At 46.7% G+C, this 16,736-nt stretch overlaps 2 protein-coding genes across 2 annotated transcripts in view; one reads left to right on the top strand and one right to left on the bottom strand.

Moving 5' to 3' along the window:
* The window catches only part of cutlet (chromosome transmission fidelity protein 18 homolog), a 157,997-nt gene extending 149,249 nt beyond the window's left edge, over positions 1–8,748 (top strand). Inside the window, exon 22 of the transcript XR_015537871.1 lies at positions 8,575–8,748. The gene's annotated coding sequence lies outside the window, so the exon portion shown is untranslated. The remainder of the gene's footprint in view (positions 1–8,574) is intronic.
* The window catches only part of Drgx (Dorsal root ganglia homeobox), a 51,261-nt gene extending 36,597 nt beyond the window's left edge, over positions 1–14,664 (bottom strand). Inside the window, exons 1-3 of the mRNA XM_087358871.1 lie at positions 14,527–14,664; positions 13,815–14,042; positions 12,040–12,169 (exon numbers count right to left, since the gene is read on the bottom strand). Of these exons, the coding sequence (XP_087214997.1) occupies positions 12,040–12,169; positions 13,815–14,042; positions 14,527–14,664 (496 nt within the window). The remainder of the gene's footprint in view (positions 1–12,039; positions 12,170–13,814; positions 14,043–14,526) is intronic.
* Positions 14,665–16,736: the final 2,072 nt, after the last annotated feature.

Here is a 16,736-nt window from a genome sequence, read left to right as displayed (position 1 = left end):
AACAATCAGTTCGTGTTCCAGTTATAAACAATGCGGTCCATTGTTTGGCAAGTCGTGGCCAGCGAATGCTGCGTGCACGTGGCACAGATCCACCGGATTGAGCGACTTCGTGGAGCAGACAACTTGTACACATCTCCTAGACTGTGGCTGCACCACCGTTCTCTTAAAATTAAGACTGCAGACAATTAACAATACAATACAATATTACCCACAATTATAAATTATTAACTACGTCAAATTAGCAAACCCACCGCATACAAAGACGATTAAAACATGAAATAACAAGCTAGTTGCAAATGTTTTGACGGTGGCGTGTTATACAAACACGATTATTATTTTTGACTTTGCCCATGGTCTTAGGGTCCTTCGAATACGACGTTTCGACAAAATGATTCTTTTTCCCGTTATCAAGTAACGGGGGAGAAGTGTTCCTTCTCTGGTTGAACTCCTTACGTCCCTGCGACCCAAGGGACAGAGACTGGCGTTTTTTGGGGAAAAACGAAGCAGCTGCCTTCCTCCACTACGGAAACATAATCGGATTCCGAAATGTAGTGTTTGAAAATACCTCAAAAAAGACCAAAAATGTCCAGGATAATGATAATGTTTTTGCTATAAACTAACTTCTTCACTTCATGGACCAGTGTCTTTCTCGAGTTCTTCCAGTCACTCAGCTGGTCAATAAATTTCACCCTGTTAATGGAAGCCGAAGGTTGCTGGTCTAGCACTCACACTCATTCACTCTACGGTGAAGGAAATTATTTGAAACGTCGAGTGTGTGTTCGGCTTGTCAAAGAATAACCCACTTTCTTCACGGAACCCGAAGGTTCGTCACCGTGTTCACAAAAAGCCCGCCACCGGACTGTATCCTGAGCTAGCTGCATCCAGTTCGCTCCCTTCAGGCCTCCCAGCCAATACCTTGTCCCCCATGCGTGCCGCATGTCCAGCCCATCTCATAATCCTCGATTTAATCACCCTAAAAGTATGAGGTGAGCAGTACAGGCCGTGAAGATTATGCATTTTTATCTTTACCGTGCAAAATAGTGTTAAAATATATCGTAAAGAGTAATCTGGCTCGTGACAAGGATCAGTGGCGGATTATTCTGGAAACGGTACATAATTCGCCTCAGGGGTTCCACAAAAGCGGGGCTTTTATTTTAATAGCTGGGCGACTATAAGCCTCTCAAGAAATTATGTGCTTTCGTTGGGCTTAGTTATAAAACGAAAATTATAGTAAATCAGTGGTATTCTTGAATGAATATTAGGCTGTATATTTAATTTTAAAAAATAATTTTAACATGTAGGTATAAGTAGATAACTTTTTATAAATATCTTCTTAAGAACCAGGAGACGTCGTTAATGACCATACTCGAATATTGCTGGCTGGTGTCTTGTTTCATAACCTACGGTGTCCGTAGACACACGTCCCCATACTTCTCGTGTGTGGAAGCTGGCGGTCTGTTGTCTCGGAGACATGTAAATTCAGCACGAGATTTTCAGTTCATTTCTCCTCCTTGTTCACCGGAATGTCTGACAAGGAAGTTTCAGAATTAAGCGTTATGCGTTTGTGTGCAGGAGCCTAGCGGACCTAAGAAAAGGCGGTCTGCTCGCCCCATTAACTTCCTGAGACGATCCGTCGTTGCTGAATTTCATGAACTTCGACGAGGGAGAACACTCGAACTACGAGCGACCATATCTCCTCTTTGAAATCGGTGCGAAGTCATAACAATGCAACAGCAGCCTCGCGGACGTCAAGACCGCTGACACACGCGTCGTTAAACAACGCCGTCTTGTAGCGCCAAAGCCCGCTGTCATCACTGTCAGCAATTATTACGTCGGCCATCAATATCAACGGCTAAAGTCGCTCCCCCGGGAAGGCGGGCGGGCAGTCCCGAGTACAGGCCCCGTCGTGGAACTTGGCTGACTGCTAAGGCGCCAGGGATGCTGCTGCTGACGGCAGGGGCATTTCGTTTGGTCACGACTGTACCGTAATGATGTTACAGAGACTCTCGCGCCACCTGGTGCCAATTCCGTGAGTTATCCTACTTAATTATTCAATAATGATCTCTGGCAAAAAAAATTGAGATAAATTAGCTTAGGACGGCCATAATCCTGTTAAAAAAGAGCGCGGGGCGGGGGAGAGCAGTGCGGATACAGCTCATGGTCGGACGGACGGACGGACAGCTCGCACCACGGCGTCTTGACCTGCAGCACCACCGCCACAGTCGCCCGGCTCAAAGTTCTTTCTTGCTGTGTCGCCCTGAGGTCAGCATCTGTCTCGACTCCATCCCCTAATTTCCTGACCCCATTATCATCAGAATTAGGAGGATTAGTGCATACCCTCATGCAAAACCCGTAAAGACGAGGGTGATTAGGGGCTGCAGGAATCTCCAGAGACCGCGCACGGGGTGACGTCATGCGGGTGTCGGCGTACAGGCGCTCCTAGAGCGCTGCAGGTGTCCGCAATCCTCACGCATTACATATCTGTTACACAAACACTCTACTTACAGGGGTGTGTGGGGGTGAAGGGATACTCCAGCGAAGGCAGCCTCGGAGCCGTGGAGGGATGCAACGAGGGTGGGCAGTGGTAGCAGAACATGCTTCTGTGCCCCGCTATCTGGAACATGAAACATGAAACATGACGTAACATGGAATTACTGTGTCCTTCACTGACTAATTAACTAAGTGACTAAATCACTCGTCAATCGAAAAGCATCGCGAACCTCTCTCCATCAGACGTGGCCTTGGTCTAATTTAATCTATATCAGACTACATATTAGTTCTGGATAGGTTGTCGTACGAAGATGGCTGTCTTCTGGGTTGTAGCGCCGTGTAGTCATGTGGGAATTTGCCGACGTTTCAGAGGCCATTGCTGTGCCTGTCATAAGGCTGGTAACTTCTACCATACTGCACGGCATTACAACCCAAAAGGAAGCGATCGTCAGGGACTCACCGCCCTAACGAAGGACGTCAGGTCCTGCAAGCGGTCCTTTGTTCATAAATATATTAACTTCACTGGCTCGCCTAAGGGCTACTGAGGTTAGTGTTTTTGTGTTCGTACATTCCGCCAGACTTCTGAGGTTATATCAACACTGTTGGGCGCTAAATTATTGTGTGATGATAGAATTTTCAATATTGTGCTGCGTTATAGTTGAATTATCTGTACAATGAAAACAGCTTTAAGTTTAACAGCGATGCACGGGCGTCTGGTACGTGGAATTTAGTCTGAGTGGTAGACCGGGGGGAATCTCTACTAGTAGTGATTATACAGAGAAATATATTCTTAAATTTGTGTAAGTGTTAACTGAAGCTAGTTTCTGCTGGTGTTTGTGTAGGGATTGAAGGATTTAAAGTATTGTGGAATCGCAAGTCCTTACTGGGAGTTCCTGGTAAATTACTCAGCACTGAAGCCCGTTAGGGAATAAGTAAGATTTTAAACTTTGAATTCTAAAGCTGGGTCTCTCCCGTCAGGTTAGATCTTACTCTTCTCGCCCTGGATTCCTTCTTCTTCGCGATCTAACCATTTTCCTGTAAATGTTGCGACCAGACCCCGAGGCTCGTTTGCAAAGACCACGTATTCATTCCAATGTTTGTTCATTTTATTAGCTTTCGATTCTTTATAAGAGCTGCAGTTTTATGCGTGGTCTGGCATTCTGTTTGAATTAGCATCAAAGCGGGGCCCCGGGAGCTCAAAATGTAGACATTTCATAATTCCCCCATATTTGCTCTGGCCTCGCTGGGTGATTAGATTTCCACTGCCGAACTGGTAATCACATTTGCAGAGATTTGTTCGTTTCTGGTGCGCGAACTGACACGGTCTCTCGCGCTGTTCTCTTGTTGTTCTTCTTAGTTTTCTGACCGAAGACCAAATTGAAGGCATTTCAGAAAAAAAAATTATCGGTGAATGGTCAAATTATGCTGCCTGGATAGTACAATTAAGGGCTTTACGTTGGCCTGACCATATAGGGTGGAGTATGGAAATAATAAATGCACGCAGTTCTGATGGGGAAATCGTTTGTAATAATACTGGGATGTATCTTAGACGTCTAGACTGTGGTGACGGGGAGTGAATGGAACTGGCGATGACGAACCTCCGAGTCCTCCTACCAGAGAGGTAGTTGATTTCATTGATTGACATTCTGTCTCACCCCTATCCGTTACTCTTCCTATGTCAGCTGATTCGTTTGCCTAAATGTTCGTCTCTGCGCTTTGTACTTGAACACGGCAGTGTAATCTGTTGGTCTTCCGGAAAACTTAAGACTTCTCCACTCTTGCGATCCTCTCCTGCGAACTTAACCTTTATAAGGTTTGCCTCAGTTCATCCAGACACATCCACGACCGCATTCTTCCAGGTTCATCCCACCCGAAGCGTCGTTAAACTGGTCGTTGCCGGTACTGACCTCTCACCCTCAGCCCTGAGGGTCTGGTTACCCTCAGGGCATAGCACGTTGAGTAGCCCTGAATTTATAATCTACCTCAGTATCTCACGGCCCGGCTCGTAGCTGTACCGAACGTCGCGACCGACTTAAAATTTCGGTCCGGAGACCGGACACCCTGGCCACGAATATTTTCCGTTGCTTTCGTCAGCCGTTCGAGGTGAATGCGCTGATAGCCAACGACGACTTCCTTCAGCAGCCTTTCAGGTTCATTATGAATTAATCCTCTATCATTCGACCCAAGACACTCTCAACTACCGACAGCGCCCTTAAGTGGCCACAGCTTATGTCAAAGAATTTTAATTTGTATTAACATTTACCCTCTGTCTCATTAAGTAATGAACAGCTATTGAGTGTGTTTGAGAGCAGGCGACTGAGAAGAATATCTGGACCTGAGACCGGAGGGTGGAGAAATCTGCATAATTTGTGCTGTTCACCAAATAATATCACAATGATAAAATCAAAGGGGGTGGGATGGGCGGGTCATGTAGCCTACATGGGGGAGATCAGAAGAGAGTACAAAAGCTAGTTGGCCTCAAGGAAAGACATCAGTCGGAACACCTTCGCGTAGAAATGGGAGGATAATATTAAAATATGCCTTACGGAGATAGGGTTGGAAGGCCCGGATTGAATTAATCTGGCTAAGGATAGGAACCGGCGGCAGGCTCTTGGAAACGCTAATATTAATATTCGAGGTCCATAAAGGGCGGAATATTTCTCGACAATCTGAACGTGTTGCCTATTCAAGAAGGATCCTGCCCCATGAAGTTGATTCATATTAAAATGTGCTTTGTCTATATTATGAAGTGTAATTCATGTTATCCGATTATGCGTGACAGAATCTTGCAACAGGGAGACAACAGGGGCTCATGTACGAGAGCAGTGGACACAGCTGGAAGGCAGTGTTCATTGCCGAAGTAATAATAATAACATCAGCCCGACGAAGATGATGATGATATGAGAAAATACTGGACAATGTTACGATTTGTCATCGAACCCCATGACCTCCAAACGCTCTCAATCACAAATCCGACGTTTCTATTGCATCAGATCGGCGCGTGCTGCCAGTTGCGTGGAACAAGTTGCTATGTGACTGTTCCTCGCGGGCCGAATGGACGGACGGCCCGGGAACCGAAGCACAGACCGCTGGCTGGAGTTCCTTCTCTTAGCAACGGCCTAATTGTCGTCGTTAAGTGGATGCTGAGTCATGCACGTGTCAAAGGTCGCGTGCCCCGTGGCGATGACCGGGAGGGGTGCCCAAACAGTTGGGCAGGGCTGAAGCCCGCAAGGAACACTCGTTAGCCAGTTTGTACACCCCTATCCGGCCAGGCCACGCATCAATTGCGGTAATAGAATCTTGTCGTTCGGCAGCTGCTCCTTCGCCTACAGACAGTTGACATTCGGCGTGACGTCATTACCTCGACGGCCAGGGTTCGATATTTGGTCAATTGATGGGTTCAAACTCCAGTTGTCAGCGAGTTGATTCCAGATGCGATGTTTATATCGCTGTGGCTTGGTATCCGCTGTCTCGTTTCGCCGCATTTTGGTGTCAGATGCTTTGTGTCACGCGTGTAACTCCTAAAACCCCGTTCCATCAGTGAGCCGCGGGGGGGGGGGGGGGTGTTCTGTCCCACAGCAAAGTGGCCGTCCGTAGTCTTCGCGTCCTTGATGCCAGGTGGACTTGGTGTTCATCGGAGAATCTGCGAACAGTGACTCGGTGGAGGTGGCGACAGTCGCCGTCGGTTTCTGTGTCGTCGGGTGCAGTGGAACGCCCTTCACGCCAGGCATCCGAGCATTCCATGTGTCAGACTTCAGTGCTTGTTCGAAGATGGCCGGGGGCGTCCCCTGGCGACGACAGTCGTCACATTGATTCCATTACGACGTCCCTGCACAATGCGATTTCCAGATTGGCATAAATTGGAGATTTGGAAACCTGATATATCCTATCCCGGACCGAGTCATTAGTCAGCTGAACCCAATCAGATGCGTGGGTTTGTAAAATAACTGCGACACGTCACAGTAAACACCAAACGTCGTGGCTTCTCCGTCATTAGGACGCGTTCTGCGACGGAAACGAGCAGCTGCTGGTACGTAACTCTTCCCAAATGGAGCAATAATTTATTCCCAGTATCCGTCACCTTTTCAAATTACCCACAGCTTAATGATGGTTGCGTTAAGCGAAATATCAACTTCAGATCTGCGAACGTATGGAGCACATTTCAGTCTACATTAATCCTCGTCGTTAAACAGACTCGTCTCTCTGAATTTCGGCTCCAAAGAACGCTCCGAAATCCACGCGTCCGCTCTCTGCATACTTGTGTTTACTTATTATTAACACTCTCTCTCTCTCTCTCTCTCTCTCTCTCTCTCTCTCTCTCTCTCAGTGTCGCTTGTCGTTCAGTTGACCGAGATATTTGTCACAAAGGCCTGCCGCTGAGTCCTATTCCGAGTGATTTGAACCCAGCTCTTCGGGATATTTCCTATCTCTACCGTGCATTCTACATGTCCTTTCTACCTCATTTGCCTTCATCATACTAATAGTAGGGCATCTCATGATAAACGCAAACCATGAAGCTCTAAGGTCCGAATAATCTCCTTAGTACCCTGTTTTTCAACATCCTTAACGCAGTCTGAGATCAGATTGTACAGTCATGTAAAAGTGTGGAATCGTGTATGTATGTAAGATAATACTCAGAGCTGAAATGCAGCAAACGATTCCCGAATTTAATCCACGCGTGACTTTTTCCTGAACGTAATTTCGACATATTTCTGTCGTTCTATGTTTGACCAACATCCACCGCCAGCCGACACTTCGACATCAAATAATTATCAGTGGGATTATCATTTTTAAATCAATTTGTAGCTCGCTGTAGTGTTTGCAGTGAGAAAGAGTTAATTATCGAGAATAATTATTTGTTCAAGTCGTTCGATGGACACGCCCAGGTGCAAGAACGACACATGTCCCGCCTTGTCGTGTTGCAATTTTTGTTGGAAAAGCTGTACGCTCGGGAGGACGGTAGTTAACGGCGAGAGGTCTGGTCCACTTGTGGCCTCACACTGACGGCGGGCGGGCGGGCGGGCGGGCGGGCGGACGACGTCTCTCGATGCTCGAGATACACCGACGCTCTCAGCCCGATATCAAAGACCGCCATATTATTGGATTTGCATCTTTATTAGAAAGCGGAAAGCTCCCACCGCCCACACTGGGGCCCACGTGTTCACAGGAATCTTTATTCAGACGACAGGTTTCTACCCGATCCCTGTTCATTTAGTAAACCCAAACGTTTCTGTGAGTCTCCCAGTAAAATTTTAATGTATAAGACAGTGCATATCTGACAAAGTAAACTTTCTGGAACACAATCCGTGTTGAAAAGCTGATAGTCACTCAGCTAGTCAATAATTTCCTTTCCTTTCATGAAACTCGGAAGTTCATTACATTGTTCACAAGAGTCTGGCGTTAGATCTACTCAGAGCCAACTGAATCCAATCCAGACTATCACACTATAGACCTAGTACTTATATAGTCTCTGTTTTCATCTGTTACAGCTCTGTCTCCTCCCAAGATGTCCATCCCTTCCGATTCCCTACTAGAACTTCTGCTCATATGCAATTGTTACTTCCTGCCTCTTAGGTTAAAATATTCTCTTCGACCCTGATGATGGAGACACAGCCAGTCTGCGAAACGTCGGTTTTTATCTCACCTTTATAGCATTAATTCGCCACGAAAGTTTAAAAAAATTCACCGTAGGCTTAGTTTATCCCGTAGGGCGAGAGACCAAGTTTGAAACCCACAAAAAGCAACAGTCGTAGTTCGTTAGTTTCTCGAATCTGCCACTACCGACCATCATGGCTTCTTGTGAATTTTATGACGAACTTCTGTGCTCTTGGCCAGCTGAGTGAGTATCAGCTTATCGAGCAGGAAGTAATTTTTGGTTTGTTAGTTGTGCCCTTCTGCCACGCGTCGGCGAAGAACGGCGACCGAGTGCTGGAGTATTCTTCATGCACGCATTGCCCAGATGAGCGGTCAGCTGTCAGGCTGCATCACGGCGTTAATTTGCCGTTATTGCAGGGCGTGAAATTAAACCGTGCACAGAGAGTCAACCCGGGGAATCCCCGCTAATTACCTGCATTTTGATTCCAGCAAACAATATCAATTATGGTAATGCGGGCGGGAACCACGCGGACGCGGCTGTGAGTTCCGAGGCACCTTACGCTGCTTACAGCGGTCGGACGAACGACAGAAGCCGTGGGACGAAACTTGTAAGCCTTCCTGGTCTACCAGGACACATTCGTCGGTGAGCAGAGCGAATCGTCTTAAGGTAGGAGAAGAGTCCCGTTCACATTCAAAAGGAAATGATTTCTTTCGTGTTTTTATGGCTCACATTATTCCTTCCTTCAACGTCTTTCATCACCCGCATTTTAAGAATATGCTAAAACTGCCTGCTATCAAAATAGAACATTTCTCCCACCCGGGATCATTGCTTAGACGTTTTTACTGTAAATAATGATCCTTTCTCAAACTAAATAAGCCACTGCCTCGCTGAAGAGCACAGAGAATCGGTGAAATTCTTAATTACTTGTTTATAATACCTGCCACTGTGATATCGTAACAGTTTGGTGAGATTTTGGGTTCTCACGGCGGCGAGTGGGATGTTGCGACGTGTAGTCTGGTATAAATCTGAAGTCGCACTCGTCGAGGATTTCGACCGACCCGCGGCGCGGAGGAAGGAATTTTCACGCACGTTCTCAGTTGAGTTGCGAAAATGTTACCAAATTTGCTCTGTCCGTCCGTATGTCGATTAGCGATGCACGGATTTTCATTAGGATTATTTTATACTGGTACGTTGTTTTCCGTTCCGTTCCATCTTGGTTAAAATCGGGCGCCATTAGCGGACGCTCCAGAGTTTCTGATTTCACGTCAAGCGAAACTTACTAAGTATTTGCTTGACGAAAATGTTTTCTGAACAGAATCTGTAGATGAATATGTTACACACATTTGACTCAGTGGGATTTTTATGCTGTCAAATCATAACTCGAGGATCGTTGGGCCGATTTTTATCAGATTTTGTGTTGGACTTCCTTTCTCGTGAATGCTAACTATTTTCGCGGTTTTATGAAGTGCATGAAAGAGAGGACGAAGTCGACATCTGGAGGCAGTAACATGGCGGCCGCACCGGACTTGTTATGTTCTGCATACACATTCTAATTTGTTCTCTTGCCCACTGTTGTGTCCAGATGGACTTAGGGGTCCACCCACGACTGAACTGGCTATTCGCAGAACTAGAGGCGAACACAAAACTCACTTTCGGGAGTAGAAAAAAACTAAATTAATCCTGCAAACAAACGCGCTGTGTACTCCACACAAAGTTTATTTTGCCCCAAGAATAATTTTCAAATATATTATATGTTGATACAATTAAAGTTCGCAGATATCTTTATAGTGAAAAACCTGACAGTAACATAACTTCGTTCCAAGATCCACGTAGTGTGAGGTTCTGTGCGTTCTTACCTCGGTGTTAGATGGAGGTGAGAGGTCGGCTTCAAGCTCCGGCCGGATTATTTCCATGCCAACCGCTCCCGATAACAAATAAATGGGCCATTTACAAAACCACACGAGTCTACGTTTTGAGAAAATTGAGCTGTTACTGCCGTGGCAATTTCAAGTGATCGTTACCCACATCAGTCCACGTTTTCGCTGTGATTTTGATCAGACAATTAATGAATTGCCAGTGCATCTGAAAAACTCTTTGTGGCTTCCGGTTTTGAATTACATGTTTAATATTCATTGTTTCCCGACTTCTGGTATGCAGTTTGGTTGGCACTTATTCTACCAAACCTGGTTTAATATTTGCAATTAAAAATAGTTTGAATTCACCGACTAGACAGTTTCTATTGAATTTCTGCCCCCCCCCCCTCCCCCCGAGTACACTACACGAGTGACTTATTCCAGTTATACACCAACTGGAAATTTGTTAAAACTTTAATTATTTCATATGCGGTCTTGTCTGATTTAGTGTGAACGATTATGACGTATCATCGATTTGAACGCCGCGCAGATGCGCCTAGGGCTTACATTTGCGGAATATTACTCGTGCTGTACACTACGAACACTCGCTGCTGGTTTTCCGAGTCGTGGATCAGAGAAAAATTGAGAACCTCTCATTTAAGGGAATAAATGAACGCGTGGGCGGACAAATTAATAAGTGGCTAAGTCGCTAGATATTTGCGCAAGTCAGAAATCAGGTGGCGCAATGCGCTTGTGTTTTTCTGCGACATCCGTCGACAATACCCGCTGTCCTGGGCACGGTGGTCGTAGATACGGATAGCATTGTGACGTCTAAGCGCTCTGAAGACAACCGAGCCTTTGACGCACACCGAAAGCCTCAAAATTCCTCGTAAGAATAACTTTAAATTTATTTCTTGAGTTTTTAAAAGTATTGAAACATCGTTCTTTGGAGCACAGACCCGCAGATGCAGTTACTCCAGATCACAAATTGTTGACGTCTGAAAACAACCGAAGTTCGGCGTGCCCCGTCGTGTGCATGCGACTGGATTCGAGCGTGTCTGGGTGCGTGTCCTGGTTCTCGGGCGACGGCTGTTCTGTGACGCGACTGTACTGTAATGGGCCGCATCCTGCAGCGGGCGCTTAATTGTATTAGCAGACCGCCGTAATAACACCCTCAGGGCCGCCATTGATTTTACGGGTCGTTCTTCCTCAGACACTCTTCCTGCAAACAGCGATTTAGCAGATAATCCGACAGAGTCGCTTCCTCCGACACGGATTTCTGACGCCGCCCTTCCGGACACACAAATGTCCGCGCTGTGCCGAGTGCCCGCTGCTCTGGTAGGAATTTCGCCTAAACCTTTCCATTTTAACGAGGCGATGCGAGGTGCGTGTTGAAGCTGTAGATGTCAGGTGTAAGGACCGGACACTCGGCAGTGCGTTGCGGGTCGCTCCTCGCGCGCCTACGTCTACCCGACGCCCCCACGGCCACCAAGAACTCGCTCATGCACTGTGCACCGCATTCTGTTCTAAATGCAGAAATAACAGCGACGGTCCACTCCATTCTCGCGGTTTAATAATTTTTCTGTTCCACGGGAAAGTGTTCGTCCGCTGCTTTGCTGCACAGTTGTCGAAGCGCGAAGGATAACTGTAGTAGGTCTGCATAACAAACTCACAGTTCTGTATTTTACTGAACACGACTCCAACCCAACCTCGAAATAATTATAATAAAATTATAACGTCATATAGTTCATTGTCATTCGTTACTAGATCGTGCACCACCAATGAATAAAAGTTAAGAGTGGGCCTTCAATAATAATAATAATATCACGTATTTATATATATCGCTAGCTTTTGTATAATGCAATGTTGTAAATAGGGACATCAGTTCTTTCACTAAACGGAGTAGCGCTAGAACACCTCAGTCGGACACTTCAGATGGGGCAACACACGAACCTCCGGCTTCAGAAAAATTGCCATCGTCTGCCGTTACGTGCAGTTTCGCTGTAGAATATAAGACCAGTCACATGAAAAGTGCGTCGTTTCCGGTCTCCTACTGAGACTGCGGACAATAATAATAATAATAATAATAATAGTAATTACCTTGTGGCCGTGTTGTGGTGGGCAGACCACCACTAGAAGGTCGTGGGTTCAAATCCCGTCGACGCACTGCTGTCGACCGGGCACACAAGAATAAACACGCCGTGTTCTCTGCGCGGTACGTGATAGACGACTAGATGGGCGATTGTCCGTGACGTCTATAATGACAGGAGCGCCGCATGGCGCATCGTGCACGGCGCATGCGTCGCGACGGGGGGGTGTGGCCTGTTGGGATTATGTTAACAGGACAGGGAAGGAGGGAAATCGAGAGGAAAGTGGAATGGCGAAGAAAAAGATGGACAAGGCAGTAACCACGTGGTTCTGAGACGAAGTACAGTCAGCGGCCTACTGTTGTGGAAGCCAATGGCGCCAGGTGCTGCAAGCCTTGTTCACAACGAGCCGGCGGTTGTAACAAAGGGCGCTTTTGCTGATTTCCTGTCTGCCTGCTGATCTGCTACGGTAAAATGAGCTTCCCCGGCTAACGACCGGCTTCGAACGAAGATTCGAACCGCAGCATCGCGTACGGAGGTCCAGGGCTGCCACTGCAACGGCACTCTTATTGAAACAGCCGAATAATTTTCGTTCAGCGCGATCGGGCTACTGATAAATATATGAGACAGTTAAGTGTCTATTTAAGGACGGCGTTCAGTGGCACAGGTGATCGCTATTACAGGATACTGGGGATCGTCGGATCGTGTCCTGACATCATTAATCACAGGTGTAAAATCTAATTTTCGCACAAAATTCCATGTTTCATGGCAGAATTGCTGAATTAATGTGCATACCAGTAAATAAAAACTGTTGAAAATAAAAAAGATTCACGTCAAATCATGCCGGAAACGAGATGTGTGATCGACTATATCGAACTCATACGAGTTCCTAAGTCGTAAATCTGTCGACTGTCGTTGTTACATAAAAGTCGTAAGTGTGGGTCGTCTCGTCAGATCGCGGTGATATTTTTTTTTTTTGCCGAATTTAGAATACGGGCGAACCAGGAACCTGAGTAAGCTCAGTAGCCTTGGTTTGGTGTGGAAGTAAGGAACAAAGGTAGATGGCCCATCGGGTGAACAGGCCGAAACTAATTGGACGTTTCGCCTACCACGTAAGGAAGAAACCAGAAACAGAAAGGCTACGAAAACCTCGTTTGATGAAACTACTTAGGAGATCTGGGCACGGAAGGCAGGAAATCGTTAATGAAGACTGAACCAGCTCAGGACAGACACGGACGGTGAGGCGACATAGGACCTTCTTCTTCGACAGCGTGAGTGAATTTATTCTCGAGCCATCATCTGCTCAAAGTTGAATTAGTCTTATGCTGAACGGTAGCCGAATTAGCAAGGAAGTTATTTCGGTAGCGGTGGTTAGTTACTTTGTTGGTTAGCTAGTTAGTCAGTCCGGAATTAGTAAGAAATGAACTCAACTCGATGGGTTTGAGGCTTTCGCGACAGTGTGACTTTAGATTATGGTCATATGGACGGATTGTTTCAGCGTTTCGGAGGAATATGCTTGTTCCACTTTCGGTGTGGAAACAAACTTGCGTAACACCTTTTAGACTCACAATGTGACACGCCAAGAAAGGTCACGAGTCAATAATCAGACTTGGGTGACAATGTAGCTAAATGAACCGACCTCTCAGAAAACACACGACCTCCTTAACTAATGAAGCGTTATACCTCCTTGGAGCTCTGCAACCCAATTAGTGTTGCAGTTAGATACGTTGCCTACATCCAGGGGGGTTCTATGGTCTCCACTTACGCTGTGTTACAATTAAGTCTGACATGATTTCGCGGGTACAGGCTGCACCAAGGATTCTCGACGGTACAGTACGTGAAGGTATGTTTGTTCGTCGTGACTTTGTCGCAAGGAACGTGCGAGCAAGGCTTTTCTAGCGGCTGCCAGCAAGATGCAGTGAGTGAGTTGCTGGATGTGAGCAGGACACTCGGGGTTTCTCGTCCCGGGAGCACGTGCTCTCTTTCATTCACTTTGCATGTGCCAGTTTCCTGCCCCTATGTGAAAACGTGAACATCAGAATACAATTTTGCAACCTGGAGATCGGACCGCAGAGAAAACACATCTAGACTCACGGGTTAAAGAAAATTACGTAATAAGGACCTTCATAATTTGTAGACTCCAGTAAAATTAATTAGGATTATCGAGTCAAGGTGGACATTGTCACACACACCAATGTTTGTTCGACTCCCTGTGAGAGCTGCGAGGTGCTGTACCTATGTAAGCGTGTGTGTGTGTGGTACCAACTGCATATGTAGGTACGTACATATGCAGTTGGTACCGCTGCTCATAAAGACATTCAGACAGATCAGGTTTTTGGATGGTAATGGTGTTGATAAATACAGCCAGATTTTAAATATGTGTAGTTGGTGACACTGTTTATAAATATACTGTCGTAAAGCCTCGATGGACCTGTATATTTGGCGGCACTGCTCTACCAGAGGAAATGTTAAGTCGCTTACAGAGTTCAGAAATACTAACAGGCACAGGTGATGGCGTTTTTCGTGAATGCACTCGGGTAGAGAGCACCTCTGAGGACGGAGAGAACGAGCTAAGCTGCGACGATCCTGGGGCGTCTCGTGACTCCGTGTCAGGGCTGGGACTATCGCGCCATCTCATGTCTTCTCTGGTCTGAATAAACCCTGCTTCTGATAAATGTTTCCTGGCTCACTTCATGCGATTCGTCCACTGCTTAAGAACGCAGTATCGACTGCAGGTGGGAGCGGCGGTTGAAGTGGCTTTTCGGCAGAACGAAAGCTTGCGTCACGTAATTTTTTACTCAAGCCGCCGCCCCCCCCCGCCCCCGAACACAGGGAACTACTACCACACCACGACGTTAAGTAAGTTATGAAGCAAGACAGACGGGGCAGTTGGTAACACTGTTCCTACTTCACAATTACAATCTAACACAATTTACACTCGCATTATGAGCAGGTCTAATTGAGTCAGTGTGGTCTTAACCCGATTACTGCCTTAAGGGAGGGACGGACGGGGACCACTAACCTCGACTTGAAATCCGACCCGGCCTGGCGGGCCCCTGGAGCGCGTCCCGCTCAGCTGGGAATAGAGAGACAGCTAGGGGTGTGTGACCCGCCCGGCCGCCATGTTCTTCCGCGGGACTTCTGCGCCTTCATCTCACAATTACAGCCGCTGATTGTTTTAACCAGAAGCGCGTCTTGTAATTCGGTTGGAGGCGCCGCGGCGCCACTGTAATTACAAAACTCCGAAGTGCTAACATGTCACAGATTACAATTTGTCGTTCGATCAGCCTCTGTGGAAACAAAGACTGTGGGTTGCCCTGGACTTCTGTCGCCTAGTCCGACCCCCGCATGTGAGCTGGCCTAGTAATGTTCAAAACGCCAACCCTCTGCGATTTGTTGGGACAACGTGGCCGCTCTTCTTATAACCACGACGACCACTGCCAGAAAAACCCAAATTAGAAATGTGTGCCCTCAAATTAATTTTTCATCTCATATAAAATCATTTCGAGTTTCGCGTCGGAGGCTAATGATCTTTCTCATGTGGCTCCAATTCCGATGACCTCTCACATTACCCCAAGAGTCCTCCAGCAGCCTGTGGCAGAGCTGTGTGGCCCTCGCGGAGGGCAGAATATTTGCGTCGAGCTGTAGAGAGCGAGGGGCAGAGTAGGCCTCTCTCTGTATCTCAGTCGCGGAGGGCAGGAAGTTTGCGTCGAGCTATAGGAGAAGGGAGCTGAGTGGCTCCCCTTTATATCCTGCCCGCATTGAAAACTAACTCAGTAAATACGAGATTAGTGATAAAAAAAGTTACTTATAGACGAAAATTGGCAAAGTACACCAGCGAAGATGCTTATTTCATTATGCTTCAATCCTTTTGATTTAAAATGCAGCTCCATGATTCTATTATATATTGATGGGAGAGCGAGCGAGCGAACACGAGAAAGAACGGGCGTGAGACTGAAATGCCAAAAGTTACAGCGCGCGCCATGGGTGGGGGTGGGTTGGGGGTGAGTTGACCTGAATTCGAGCAGAGAGCAGCGGCTCAGGTTTGATCGTGCTGCTCAAGACAAGTGTTGACAGGGCTGCCAACCTAAACACGCGACGCCATAAAGCGAAATGACGCTGAATTTTAAGATGGCTGTCTTATGGGTTGGTGCTCCGTGCAGTCTGGTAGAAATTATCCAGGGTTTTTTTTTCAGATCCTTGCTGTCTCCATCATCAGGGCTGCATGGTACTGATGATGGAAGCAGCAAGGACCTCTGAAACGTCTGTAAACTTCTACCAGACTGTACGGCGCAGGAACCCGTAAGAGAGCCACCTTCGGACTCACCGCCGTGAAAACTTTAAGTCGTACTGCAGACGCCGAACCTTCAGCGCCGATGATTGTCGATGCCTTCCATGCGTGCAGGGGGAAAAAGTGTTGCTGTAAAGAAACACATCAATTTCGCAAGATTTTCTTTTCAGGCTGGCAGTAATGACGCCGGAAGTCTTCATGAGTTTCAAAAAATGAAACAAGGAACTGGAGAAAATTGTATAATGTGACCTCTTCATCCGATATTGTTATGGTTGTTAAATCAGTGCGAATGAAATTGCAGTGACTTGAAAAATACACAGGGAAACAAGAAATGCATACACACTTTTGTTCGGAAAATCTTAAGGGGGACATAAGGGATGAGAATATAATTTTAAATTTGATCTTAGGGAAGTTGGGTG

The sequence above is a fragment of the Zootermopsis nevadensis genome, unplaced genomic scaffold (genome assembly GCF_977971745.1).
Source record: "Zootermopsis nevadensis isolate Lab colony 2312 unplaced genomic scaffold, Znev_1.0 Znev_ptg000030l, whole genome shotgun sequence".
NCBI classification, from domain to species: Eukaryota; Metazoa; Arthropoda; class Insecta; order Blattodea; family Termopsidae; genus Zootermopsis; species Zootermopsis nevadensis.
The sequence above is the reverse complement of the archived record's forward strand: the minus strand, read 5'-3'. Positions and strand labels throughout refer to the sequence as shown.